The following is a 13,372-nucleotide window of genomic DNA, read 5'->3' on the forward strand; positions in this document are numbered from 1 at the left end:
TCATCAGTGCTGTTACCAGGTATACATGCGTGAAGCCACTAAATAAGTGGGCAAAAACCTTTAAAATGCTATTAAATTTGTTATTTATTACATCGTTGCTGATAAATTCGTAAAATGTTAAGTTTTAAACAGATTTAATTCACGGCAACGCAATACAATTGGGGTTGCTGGACCTGAGACGTAGTCTCTATGCGGACTCTACGTAGCAACGCTCAGTTGCTACCTATGTACATATACCAGCCCCTTGCCATAGCAGTTGGCCCAACGTTAGATTGATAAGAAAATTAAATTTTAGAGAAAAAAAATAACAGCGCAGCGTAAATTTTGGAGGTTTTAATGTATCGAACAACAATCATTAATAAAAGCGTGCTAATACTAGCATTTGCAGATGATGTTAACATAATCGCAAGATCAAGAAGAGAAATGATAGAGCTGCACAAAATAGTGGTCTTAACATCAATCAGACCAAAACAAAATATATGCAGGTAAGTAAAAACGCAGAAATAAGACAGCCATAAAATATAACAATAGGAGAATACAACATTGAGGTGGTAAAAAACTTTATATACTTGGGATCCCTAGGCACGTCTGATAATAACGTTGCGGAGGAAGTGAAGAGGCGAATATTTATTGCAAATAAATGTTGACCATGGCTTAATTAGGCAACTAAGATCAGATAACGTCGCAAGAAAAACAAAATGCCAAATATATAAAACCCTAATAAGACCGGTACTCACATACGGCTCAGAAACCTGGACACTCACTAAAAGAGGAAACGTTGTTAGCCACATTCGAAAGAAAAATCTTGTGACACATATATAAGGGCACAAAAGAAAACGGAATATGGCGAAGAAGATACAACTCTGAACTATATAAAATATTCCAGGATCCGGATATTATAACATTCATTAAAATAGGACGGCTGCGTTGGATACGACATGTAGAAAGAATGGAAGAAGGCGAAATACCAAACAAAATATTCAAACAGATGTCAGTAGGAAAAAGAAAAGAGGAAGACCGAAGCTGAGATACTTAAAACAAATAGAAAATGATATAACAACCTTAAAAATAAAAAACTGGAGAAAAAAAGCACGAAACAGATCAGAATGGAGAAGAATCCTGGAACAGGCCAAGACCCAAAAAGGGTTGTCGAGCCAGTGATGTTTTCCTTCACTTCGTTGACGGATCTGGCAGGATGTTTTCTCAAAGCTTTTTTCATTTCGCGCCACAAAGTCTCGGGGCAAGTAGGGACTGTTAGAAACCCATTCCAGAAGTGTCATGGTCTTCAATCCATTTTAAACTCCTTTTTAAGATATGACAGATGGCCATATGGCCCCAGATCATGACAGATGCAGGAAATTTTACTTTTTTCAGACAGTCGGGATGGAAAGCTTCATTTTTCCTGCGAATGACGCGACACCTACTGTCTCCAACACACACTTCAAATCTGGACTCATCACTCCATTGAATTGAATCCCATTGCGTCTGAGTCCAATCTTTATGCCCTTTTAACCATCTTAGTCTATTTTTCTTTTGTTGTAATGTTAAAAGTGGCTTTTCCTTAGCCTAAAATAAAATGAAATTTATTAAAAACAATTCGTACGAGTTTTTTCAACTATAAAACTTACCTTGTAAGTACCAAATCCTAATTTGTAGGCCTCTCGGTGACATGTTGATCTAGAAACGTGTCTTCCAATAACGTCACTCCATAAAACGGTTAACTCCATATAATTTGCTCGTCGATTTTTCACTATAATGCGTCTTAATGCCCTTCGATCTACTTCGGTTATTTTATTTTTCGTACATTTCTAGGTTTTGTGACGACCAAACCTGTAGTTTTCTCTCTTTTTACTAAATTTCTTACACTATAGCGTGACAATTGGAACATATTCGCGATTTCCGCATTGGAGCTTCCAGAATTAAAAAATCTAATAATGATTGAACAAATTTTCTCATCGATAACTTTACCTGGACTCGTTGTACAATCCACAAACGGCAAAAAGCTTTACAATACTACAAAATACATTTGACATTAACTGAAATTTTATTGTTTTGATGTCATTTTTCCATAGGTACCTCTGGATTTAACGTAATTATGAAAAATCAACGTATGTTGACATAAGTGAATGCATAGCCAGGGTTTAGTGAAAAATTTTTTATTGTTGAAAATAAATAAAAAACTATAAGGGTAATGTTTTTAATAGATATTAAAAAAATGGCATATTAATTAATATGGGAACTTATAAAAACATGCAGAGCTTAATTTGTTTATGGTAATCGATATAAAATGCAAATTCCATAGGTGAGCCAACTCATATGGGAAGGGTTTCACACTCTATTTGTTATATAGGAAAGATATACTAGGAAAGATATATTCAATTTCTATATAGCCATATATTCGTACCTTTACTACTTAAAATTGTTTTATTCTTTTATAATAATTTTCCGAATTATTTGGAAATATTTTAGCCTGAAAATGAAGATTCTTTGGAAGTACTGTGTTCTTTCATCCGCAAACAGCTACGAAGGGCAGCTACCGAGAAGTTCGAGGTCACTAGAGAATGTTCACAACCTCCTGTTTCTGTCCCCTATAAATTTTTAACACCTTCAGGATCTGAATTAGATCTTCGACTATGGGACAGATCGCTAATGAGAAAGCTACTGCCCATTTTAGTTTCTATATTGGAGCGGGAAACAAGAGGATGGTTCTTGCATTTTAGAGAAAGACTGATCGCTGAATTGAGGACTCAGAAGATGCCTGATGAGGATATCGAGAGGGTAAGAATAAAACACTTTAAGTCTCAAACCAATCAATGTAATTAAAAAGCAAAAACTTCATTGTTACTATTTTCGTCTTAGGAAGTCAACGAAGCCGTAATGAAAGAATACCTTCAAAGAGTCTACAACAGCATCCTTGCTCATCCAGACATCATGGCTCTAGGTGAAGATTTTGGGCAACTTCTGGTCCAGCAAGCACAAAGCGTAGTTCTGATGCACAGAGCTGTAGAAAACGTCCAACATCGGTTGTATAAGTCACAGGAAGAGGTTAAAATTAGGTTGTGTAGCACTCATCCGGTTTTGTCAAGAATAGGACCGTGGTTGAGGGCCAAACTTCGAGCTGCCGAACAAAAATTTAGTCAAGAGAATCAGTGGAGTGCTCACGAAGAGGCTTTGATGTTGTGCAATTCACAGAGGTTGTTGCAGACTGTATATTTTCTTAATAGGTAAATATTTTTAAAGATTTTAATAATTCATTAATGTTTACAGTTTCTAGAGAGAGCAATAAATATCAAAAAGTAGATAGAGATCAATGAAAAACTATCTCTAATATATGATACATTGTAGACTGTATTTTTAGAGATTTTTTTTTCATTCTGTTTCGTATTTTGACACGTACACGATATAATTTTATTAAACCTCCTTTGTTATTTTTTTCTTCTGCAATATTATTTGTCTGTTTGTTACATTAATTCATTGAAGATTCTTTTCCTTCCAGGGATTTAACTTTTATGAAAGAAAGGGAACCTGCTTTGCTAAGAGAGCTGAGGAAAGACAAAATACCAACCAGAAGCTTCTTATGGCCAACGCAGATCTGGTTACCGAAAAATTGGATAATTAGAAGAAACTTCCAAGGTCAGTCAGAGGTAGTACCGACTGTTTTAAGCAAGCAGGCAACCAGTATTACCACTCCTCGGTCTGATCCTAGTCAACCAGTACGTATATTAATTTTCTGCGTTGTTATTGGTATCAGTACTTATTTTTTGCGATTGTAGGTATTTCTAGTCGAAAAAGAAACCATCAGGACCACAACAACTCGCTGGCCCATATGGAGGATCTTCAACTACTTCCATCGCACTTGGTGTTGGACTTGGAACGCCATGTTCTTCTTCGGTATAGTTCTTCCGTGGTGTAGCCCAGTAGGTCTAAGGGCTCTGTTCTGTCTTGAACCTTTCATGGCGGATTTAGAATTGTCCCAGGTTAATGGAACTTTGTTTCCTAGAAAAAGCAGTTTAACTCCGACGCTGATGTCTAGGCTACTGAGTCTTTGGAGGCATATTTCAAAATCTAGGACACATTTTGAAACCAAGCCTGATACAGGGTTCATAGGGAAAGGGCTTACTAGACATCTGAATAGAATTTGGAATTATTTCATCAAGGGGTAAGTTTTTTAGAAGTATTAAACAGCAATGATTTAGTCTAATCCTTCATCTTTTTTATTTTCAGGTTATTTGGTACAGTCCTCATAGTAGTCATCTTTCCAATAGCGTGTTTTATAGTGACTTTTGCCAGCCTATTTGTCGCTCTGACCTGCGTTCTTTGGATGCCAGCTCTCACACTAGCAGTTCAAGTTACCAATCTTCTTATTTACGATTTAGATAGTCCGGAACAACAACGGAACCGATTTTTTGTTATATTGGAAGCAGTTTTGTGGAATATATCGTTTCAGGGTTGTTTACAGCCCTTGCTAGCCTTATTTGTGGCTGTTGTTGTGTGTCCCGTGATATCGCTTACGATTTTAGCAGGTAAGTTCAGGTATACAAACAGAACTTTCAAAATCCTGAGAAAATTAAATTTTTGGTTGAAAAATTTTGAAATTTTTTTAAATTGTTTCGTAAATTTTTGGGCAGGAAAACAGTATAATAAAAAGTTATGTGACGGTTTTTCGTAGTGTTATCCTTGTCATGTATTGCGATATTTTTCAGTATTTGCATTAATTTTACATGCTGTACTTTATCGAATGTCTTTTCGAAGTCCACGAAACATGCAAATACATCTTTTCTTTGGTCACGGAATTTTTGTAATAGGATGTTAAGTGCAAAAAGTGCCTCCCTGGTTCCCATAACATTTCTAAAACCAAATTGGGTATCTTCGAGATCTTTTTCATATTTGCGTATAATTCTGTTGTGAAGTATTCTTATTAAAATTTTAAAGGTGTGGTTCATTCGGCTAATTAATCGATATTCTGAGCATTTTCTCGCATTGTGTTTTTTAGGTATTGCGACAAAGATGAATTTGAGCGAATATGTGGTGGTATATTGCTAAAGAATTCTTTTAGCATTAAACTGTGAAGATTCAGAAATCTTGAAGAATAAAAACCTTATTTAGTTTGTTGCGGCGAAGCTAAGGGGGACAAATGAGTTTTTATTTAAGTATGTTTTTTTTATATTGAGATTTATTTAGACCGTTGAAGAAGTTACTTTAAATTATTTTGGAGAAGTGTTTATAGATTTTGCCATTTTATAAATTGTATTTGTAAATTGAATTAACGTTTAACTATCATTTAAACGTTTTTAATATTAAGCTGGTATGAAAAATGACTTTATTCGGCATGAATGTTTGTACGATCTGAAAAATACTAATTAAATTTTAAATTTTCAGGCGGTTTCGTCCGCTACTGGTTACGTCTTCTCTGGGACGCCTTGATCTTCCATATGTTAATCAAAAAACGCGGTCGCATTCCGGCCAGTGACAGCTTCGTGGTGAAACGAATAGCAGGCCCCGGCTTAGCTTCCGATTACTACTTCCAGATCAGTCCAGAACAAGCCCTAGCTGCCTTCGAAGCCAAAATGGAGTGGGACGAGCTCGCTGCCTATCAATCCGTCATCGAGAGCACCATCGTCCAACCCCAGAAAGATTTCAGTCATTTCGTCGAGGCTTGTTTCGGAAGCTTTTCCACTCAACTTGCCAAGAACGGGGCGTACAGGAGTTTGGAGAAGGAGGCGCAGGATTTGATGGGTATTTTGCACGAGAAATTGGAGAAGAGGAGGAGAGACTTGCAGACGGGCCTTAGCGTTACGGTCAAGAGTAAAGTCAAGCTTAGCACGTCAGATTTGAAGGTAAAAATATATTATTCATTGAAAAAACGTTACTTTAAAAAAAATTGGGTATTGAGAATATGAAAGAGTAAGAGAAAGCTGCAAATTACATTGAAGCGAGACACAAACAGAAGCGTCTACATAGGTTTGGTAGTTAGTAGAAACTACTTACATAGTTTAGTAGGAACTAAACTGCTTCCAAACGTGAATGTTTCCTTCTATTTGACACTCTTTAATGGAGCTCTTATACAGGGTGTTTTAAAAAAAGGTAACCCCGTCTCTAGGGTAGGTAAAAAACTGAAAAATAATTGGGGTTTGCTTAGTAAAAAATTTTTGTAACGCCATCCGTTTTCAAGATACAGGGCGTTGAAGAAAAAAAAATTTTACGCATTTTTTACGGTTTTGCCGAAACTACTGGCAACATTGTAATGAAATTTTATACGAATATGTTTTGGAAGCTGATACATCCCATGAATTTGTTTTTATATCTGATTCTCATAGAGGGTGCTAGTTACACGGATCGTACTAAGTATTAGTCAATATAACTTTTTTAAGAGTATAATTATTAATCAAAATTTCAAGTAAACTTAAATATCATTCAATTTTACACGAAAAAGGTACTCTTGGTAAAACTCGATACTGTGTACCGTTTTCGGAATATTTTGATTTTAAAATTACGAAGTAATAATTGATGCTGGTATAAAATAGTTAGTAATTAAACAAAACTCACAAGAAGAAAATTAAATTAATGACTAAGAACATAAAATAAAATTCAATTACAGTAAGTGTTCAAAATGCCCTCCGTTTTCGCGAATACACAAGTCTATTCTATTTTCTAAAGATTCCATTAACCTTCTAAACGATAGGGGATCAGCTATGATGTCATTAAATTGACGTTGAATTCTTTCTTCCAATTCTTGGCGTGAATTTACCTCTGTAGCATAGATTTTTCCTTAATATACGACCAAACTGCGTTGTCCAAAGGGTTAAAATCGCATGACCGAGGAGGCCAATGAATCGGAGCTTCTGCACCTCTACCAATCCATCGATTCGGAAAATGATTACTCAACCAATTACGACACCTTCTATCAAAGTGTGGTGGAGCTCCATCGTGCATAAAAAATAAAGATCTTCGCTCGTTTAGCGTTAAATCTTCTAATATCTCGAATAAGGAATTGTTTAAAAAATCAAGATACATATCACCATTTAAATTTCCAGGTAGAATATGATAACCTATTAATTTGTTACCTAAAGTTGCTGCCCAAACATTAACTTTAAATGAGTGTTGGTAATGTGATACTCCTTTGACCCGTGGATTCTCATCACACCAGTAGTGTGCATTATGGGAGTTAAACATACCTTGTCGCGTAAACGTGGCCTCGTCCGTAAAAAGAATGCATTTTAAAAAATTTGGATTGTGGGCTGTCCTTTGTTGCAATGTTTCACAAAAATCCACTCTAACCGGTAGATCATCTGGCAAGAGCTCTTGGACTTGTCTGTAATGATAAGGATGTAATTGCTGTTCTTTCAGTGTCCGCGAAGTACTTGAAGAAGAAGTATTTGTTTGTCTTGCTATATTCCTTACGCTAACTGTTGGATCTTGATCAAGTAAATTTAAAATAATATTTTCTTTATTAATTGTTCTTGTTGTTCTTGGTCTACCAGAATTTATTTTATTTGGTCTCACATTCCCAGTTTCTCGACAACGTCGTTCAACGGCTCTATATGTTTTTTTACTTGGTAAGTTTCTTCTAGGAAACTTTTCTGCATAACGTGTCACAGCTGCACTAGAACATCCTAAACATTCGCCTAAGGTTAATAACATGTTAGTGTATTCAACATTTGAGTACATTTTGATTTGATTTTATAAATAACAAGGTTTCAAAACTCTAACTATTGTTGATTTATCGTCATAAATCAACTCAACATCAATCAATAAATGTCAGTTTTCCATGGCACACTTGGAGAAAATAGAGGTATACCTATTAGAACTTTATCATTACTACCAGCATCAATTATTACTTCATAATTTTCAAATCAAAATATTCCGAAAACGGTATACAGTATCGAGTTTTACCAAGAGTACCTTTTTCGTGTAAAATTGAATGATGTTTAAGTGTACTTGAAATTTTGATTAATAATTATACACTTAAAAAAGTTATATTGACTAATACTTAGTAGTACGATCCGTGTAACTAGCGCCCTCTATGAGAATCAGATATAAAAACAAATTCATGGGATGTATCAGCTTCCAAAACATATTCGTATAAAATTTCATTACAATGTTGCCAGTAGTTTCGGCAAAATCGTAAAAAATGCGTAAATTTTTTTTTCTTCAACGCCCTGTATCTTGAAAACGGATGGCGTTACAAAAATTTTTTACTAAGCAAACCACAATTATTTTTCAGTTTTTTTCCTACCCTAGAGACGGGGTTACCTTTTTTTGAAACACCCTGTATTTCTTACAAAAGTAAAGTTAGGTTAGGTTACGTAGTATTTATGATGAATTCTTTGAGTGGGGGTGACTATCCACCCAAAAAAAGGAAGACATATTCCAAAGCTTGCACTATCTACGTTTTTTTTATGGTTAGTTGTTAATTGCCTTACATACGTTAAAACAGTACCGAATCTGTATATATTTATACATAATGATTTTATGTTAATGTTTCAGATTTCCATTCAGCAAGGTGCCCTGATGCTGGAACGGTTTTATCCAAAACAAATCATTCCGAAACTGGGTTGTACAGAAGATCAATTTTGGGACAGTCGAGCGCTGAGTCCCGGCGATTGGGCAGGCCTGGCCGGACTTCTGTATTCGGAACTGTTTAGTTTAGACTTCCTAACGCCACTGGATCATACCGATACTAGTTTTAGGCTTGATTCACACTCGCAGGTTGACCTGAGCCGGTACACCGATATGGTCCAATGTGCTCAATTAGGTAAGCATATATTTATTCTAAACTTTAAATTATTTTTTATTGCTTTAAAGTGTGTTTGGATAAAATACCAACGAATATAGGCGTATATACGTTTATAGAAGGTTATATCTTTTGAGGACGAGTTGATTTCCATCAGTTATCTTTGGAGTCACTTCTTTGACTGTATTTATTGAAGATCTAGATTTTCTGATACTATATCTTCTGATAAAAGGAAAGAATTACAAAATATGATGGATGAATTAAATGGCGATTCAACAAAAATAGGTCTACAAATGAATTATAATAAAACGAAAATTATGACCAACCAACCAGAAGAATTAATAATTACAATTGCACAAACAACTATAGAACTAAGTAAAAGAATATATATATATATATATATAACTGTTTTGGATGGGTTGGAGTCAATAATAGGGCTATTGGTTAACTATTTTTTTATTCTCGAGCTTTCAATTGTGTTTACAATTATTATCAAGAGCTAAAAAAGACAAAATACTTACAAGGTTGAAGGTTGAACTAAAAAGAAAAAACAATTTTTGTTAACTTACCAAATAAAAATTAGTTTGGTAAGTAAAAATCACTGCTTACATCTTCAAAATATTTAATAAAAAAATGTTTTAATCTAATAAATGTTTCTCCGAAAATTTTTTAAATTTTGAAAACATTTTTTTAATATAAAAATAATTGAATTTATAAATAAGTTCAAATAGCAACCAATTACAAATAGCCTCAATGTCATAAATGCCAACATAAAATTTTTATTTTTGACAATTATATTGCCAAAAGTAAAATTTCGTTTAAACATTCTTTTTTGTTTAGTAACAAAAAGAAGAAGATTTATTCACCGTTGACAGATGTCTGAAAGAATGTGACAGATATATGGAGAATTAAATATGACATTTTACAAGTTTTATATATAAATCATAAAGAAAGAATATAATTATAAATTTTGCTTAAATTTTGAATTTCAGATCTTTTGTTTAAACTATTATCATTTTTGTTAATACAAACCATTTCCAAAAAAGTCCTTTTAAATTTATTACTTTCACTACATAAAATTTTAATGTTATCAAAATCCATAATATGGTCTTTATCGATTACATGTTCTGCCAAAGCACAAGATGGTTTTTTAATTCTGCAATCACTTTTGTGAGAAATAATGCGATTTGAAAGATTTCTTCCGGTCTCACCAACATATTCAGCCTCACACTGAGTACAACTAATGCTGTATACTAAATTTGTTTTTTCAAATTTGTCTATAGGATATTTAGTTTTAGAATATAAAGATGAAATAGTTTTGATGTTCTTTGTTGCTATTTTTATATTGTCAATAACCTTTAGTGTTTGTATTAATTTAGGTGTTAATGATGGTATAAAAGGTAGTGAATGATAATAGATGTTTTGATTGTTAGATACAATGTTTTGAGATTGAGCAAAAAATGGTGTTAAATTATTTATATTACCAATATTAGAAAAAAGCATCCTCTGTAGCATATCTGGAGGATAAGAGTTTTCAATTAGAATATTTTTTAATAATTGAAGATCTTCCTGTAGATAATTTTAAAATTAAAAAATATTCTAATTGAAAACTCTTATCCTCCAGATATGCTACAGAGGATGCTTTTTTCTAATATTGGTAATATAAATAATTTAACACCATTTTTTGCTCAATCTCAAAACATTGTATCTAACAATCAAAACATCTATTATCATTCACTACCTTTTATACCATCATTAACACCTAAATTAATACAAACACTAAAGGTTATTGACAATATAAAAATAGCAACAAAGAACATCAAAACTATTTCATCTTTATATTCTAAAACTAAATATCCTATAGACAAATTTGAAAAAACAAATTTAGTATACAGCATTAGTTGTACTCAGTGTGAGGCTGAATATGTTGGTGAGACCGGAAGAAATCTTTCAAATCGCATTATTTCTCACAAAAGTGATTGCAGAATTAAAAAACCATCTTGTGCTTTGGCAGAACATGTAATCGATAAAGACCATATTATGGATTTTGATAACATTAAAATTTTATGTAGTGAAAGTAATAAATTTAAAAGGACTTTTTTGGAAATGGTTTGTATTAGCAAAAATGATAATAGTTTAAACAAAAGATCTGAAATTCAAAATTTAAGCAAAATTTATAATTATATTCTTTCTTTATGATTTATATATAAAACTTGTAAAATGTCATATTTAATTCTCCATATATCTGTCACATTCTTTCAGACATCTGTCAACGGTGAATAAATCTTCTTCTTTTTGTTACTAAACAAAAAAGAATGTTTAAACGAAATTTTACTTTTGGCAATATAATTGTCAAAAATAAAAATTTTATGTTGGCATTTATGACATTGAGGCTATTTGTAATTGGTTGCTATTTGAACTTATTTATAAATTCAATTATTTTTATATTAAAAAAATGTTTTCAAAATTAAAAAAATTTTCGAAGAAACATTTATTAGATTAAAACATTTTTTTATTAAATATTTTGAAGATGTAAGCAGTGATTTTTACTTACCAAACTAATTTTTATTTGGTAAGTTAACAAAAATTGTTTTTTCTTTTTAGTTCAACCTTGTAAGTATTTTGTCTTTTTTAGCTCTTGATAATAATTGTAAACACAATTGAAAGCTCGAGAATAAAAAAATAGTTAACCAATAGCCCTATTATTGACTCCAACCCATCCAAAACAGTTATATATTTGTTCCAAACGAGTCACAAGTACTTCTTTTTTTTTTCTTATTCTTATATATATATATATATATATATATATAAATATATATATATATATATATATAAATATATATATATATATATATATATATATATATATATAAATTAAGAATCACTCAGAAGAGAGGTGGGTTTTTTCGGGCAAAAGGTGGAGAAAAAAGACAAAGTTGATGGCTACTTCATCTATTTATTGAAGACGTTTCGCTTTCTTAATCAGAAAGCATCATCAGTTCATCTAAAAAGAACAATATGAAAAAAACCACACAAGCATGGAAAAGTTGTTACATGTGTTACCTTAAAAAGATATGTAGCAGTCAGTGATATTAAAGTTGTAAAGACGCTTAAGTAAATGGACATTATACGATTACGATGTATAAACAATAAATTGAACTAAATAAAGTTAACAATTTGTTCAAACTAAGCACAGCAAAAAGAACATGTGGTTTTTTTTTTATATAAACATGTATAAGTAAAAAAACATTGAAAAAGAGAATGAAGAACTAAGAAAATCATAGATGCACTTCCAACGATATAGCAATAGTTATGATTTAATTTTAACTTTAGGTAGCATTATTATAGTAATTCATATTGAAATTGAATAATTTAATGTATAATGAAATTACCACTCCTGGCTTCTTGAATGCTGCCGGTAAAATGGTCTTTAATTAAGACAAACACGCCAACAACGTAAAAAGACAGTAAACCTTGAGGTCATTAATTATGACAGAACAACAAGGTGAAATACCAACCCTAATAATAGAGCGGTTTATTTAAATGATAAGATGAGTTTGGGTGACAACCTGCTTGTAAGGAACCAATAATTGAAAGGGAAGGTGGTTAATAACACCAAATTTCCCCCATTGATCGGCTAAGAAAAAACAAACAAACAAGTGAGGTCAAACCAAAAACTCATATATAAATCGTCAACGTTGTGGCTGGTTAATCAGCCACAGGTGAAGAACAATTATAATTTCCAACAGTCCAAGGTTCATACACTTGGAGCTGCAAATGATAAAGGATTCTATGAATCACATCAATTATATAACTGTATTGAACTGTTTTATTAAAAACAGTTAATATAAATCTGTGTATATGCAACACGAGACTAGGTCAAAAGTAATGCAAGTTGCATAAGTGTAAGCTAATGTAAGTAAGAAACATTTCTTATATTCTATTTTATATTTAAATTTATTTTATATGTTAATATATATGTATATATATATATATATATATATATATATATTTGGGACAACTAGTTAAATTAAATAAAGGAAATCAGACCGGAGAAATAAAGAGAAGGATACGGTTGGCTTGGAAAACTTTCCTATATACTAAAAAATAGAAAATACCCCCAATATTTAAAAACAAGAGTCTTTAACCAATGTATACTTCCTGTGGTCACCTACGGTTCTCAAACTTGGACGTTTACAAAGGAAAACATGGAAAAAATAGCAAAGACCCAAAGAGCCATGGAAAGGCAAATGCTGAACATCAGGCTATCAGACAAGAAAAGAAATACTTGGATCCGCAACAAAAGTGACCGATGTATTAACGCAGATAGCAAAACTTAAGTGAAGTTCGCCGGACATACCATAATACAGAAAGACGACAGATGGAATAAGATGATTATACACTGGAGACCATATAATTACAAACGAAAAAGAGGAAGGTCACAAATGAGATGGTCAGATGACTTGAAGAAACACGCAGGCCCGAAGTGGATACAAACTGCTTACAATAGAGAGACGTGGAAGAAGGAAGAGGAGGCCTATGTCCAAAATTGGACAGCAAGGGCTGTATAGATAGATAGAATATCTTCTGCCTATCACTTATTCCTTTTTTTTCCTCCAGTTCAATCCTAATTCTTTT

At 32.6% G+C, this 13,372-nt stretch overlaps 1 protein-coding gene across 2 annotated transcripts in view; it reads left to right on the forward strand.

Moving 5' to 3' along the window:
- The window catches only part of LOC140447274 (uncharacterized), a 52,240-nt gene that overhangs the window by 24,729 nt on the left and 14,139 nt on the right, over positions 1-13,372 (forward strand). For both annotated transcript variants that reach the window (XM_072539838.1, XM_072539839.1), the window contains 7 exons: positions 2,470-2,778; positions 2,860-3,224; positions 3,497-3,713; positions 3,774-4,159; positions 4,225-4,523; positions 5,380-5,837; positions 8,488-8,755. In XM_072539838.1, coding sequence (XP_072395939.1) covers positions 2,470-2,778; positions 2,860-3,224; positions 3,497-3,713; positions 3,774-4,159; positions 4,225-4,523; positions 5,380-5,837; positions 8,488-8,755 — 2,302 coding nt within the window. The remainder of the gene's footprint in view (positions 1-2,469; positions 2,779-2,859; positions 3,225-3,496; positions 3,714-3,773; positions 4,160-4,224; positions 4,524-5,379; positions 5,838-8,487; positions 8,756-13,372) is intronic.

Source organism: Diabrotica undecimpunctata, chromosome 8, assembly GCF_040954645.1.
Source record: "Diabrotica undecimpunctata isolate CICGRU chromosome 8, icDiaUnde3, whole genome shotgun sequence".
In the NCBI taxonomy this organism is placed as follows: domain Eukaryota; kingdom Metazoa; phylum Arthropoda; class Insecta; order Coleoptera; family Chrysomelidae; genus Diabrotica; species Diabrotica undecimpunctata.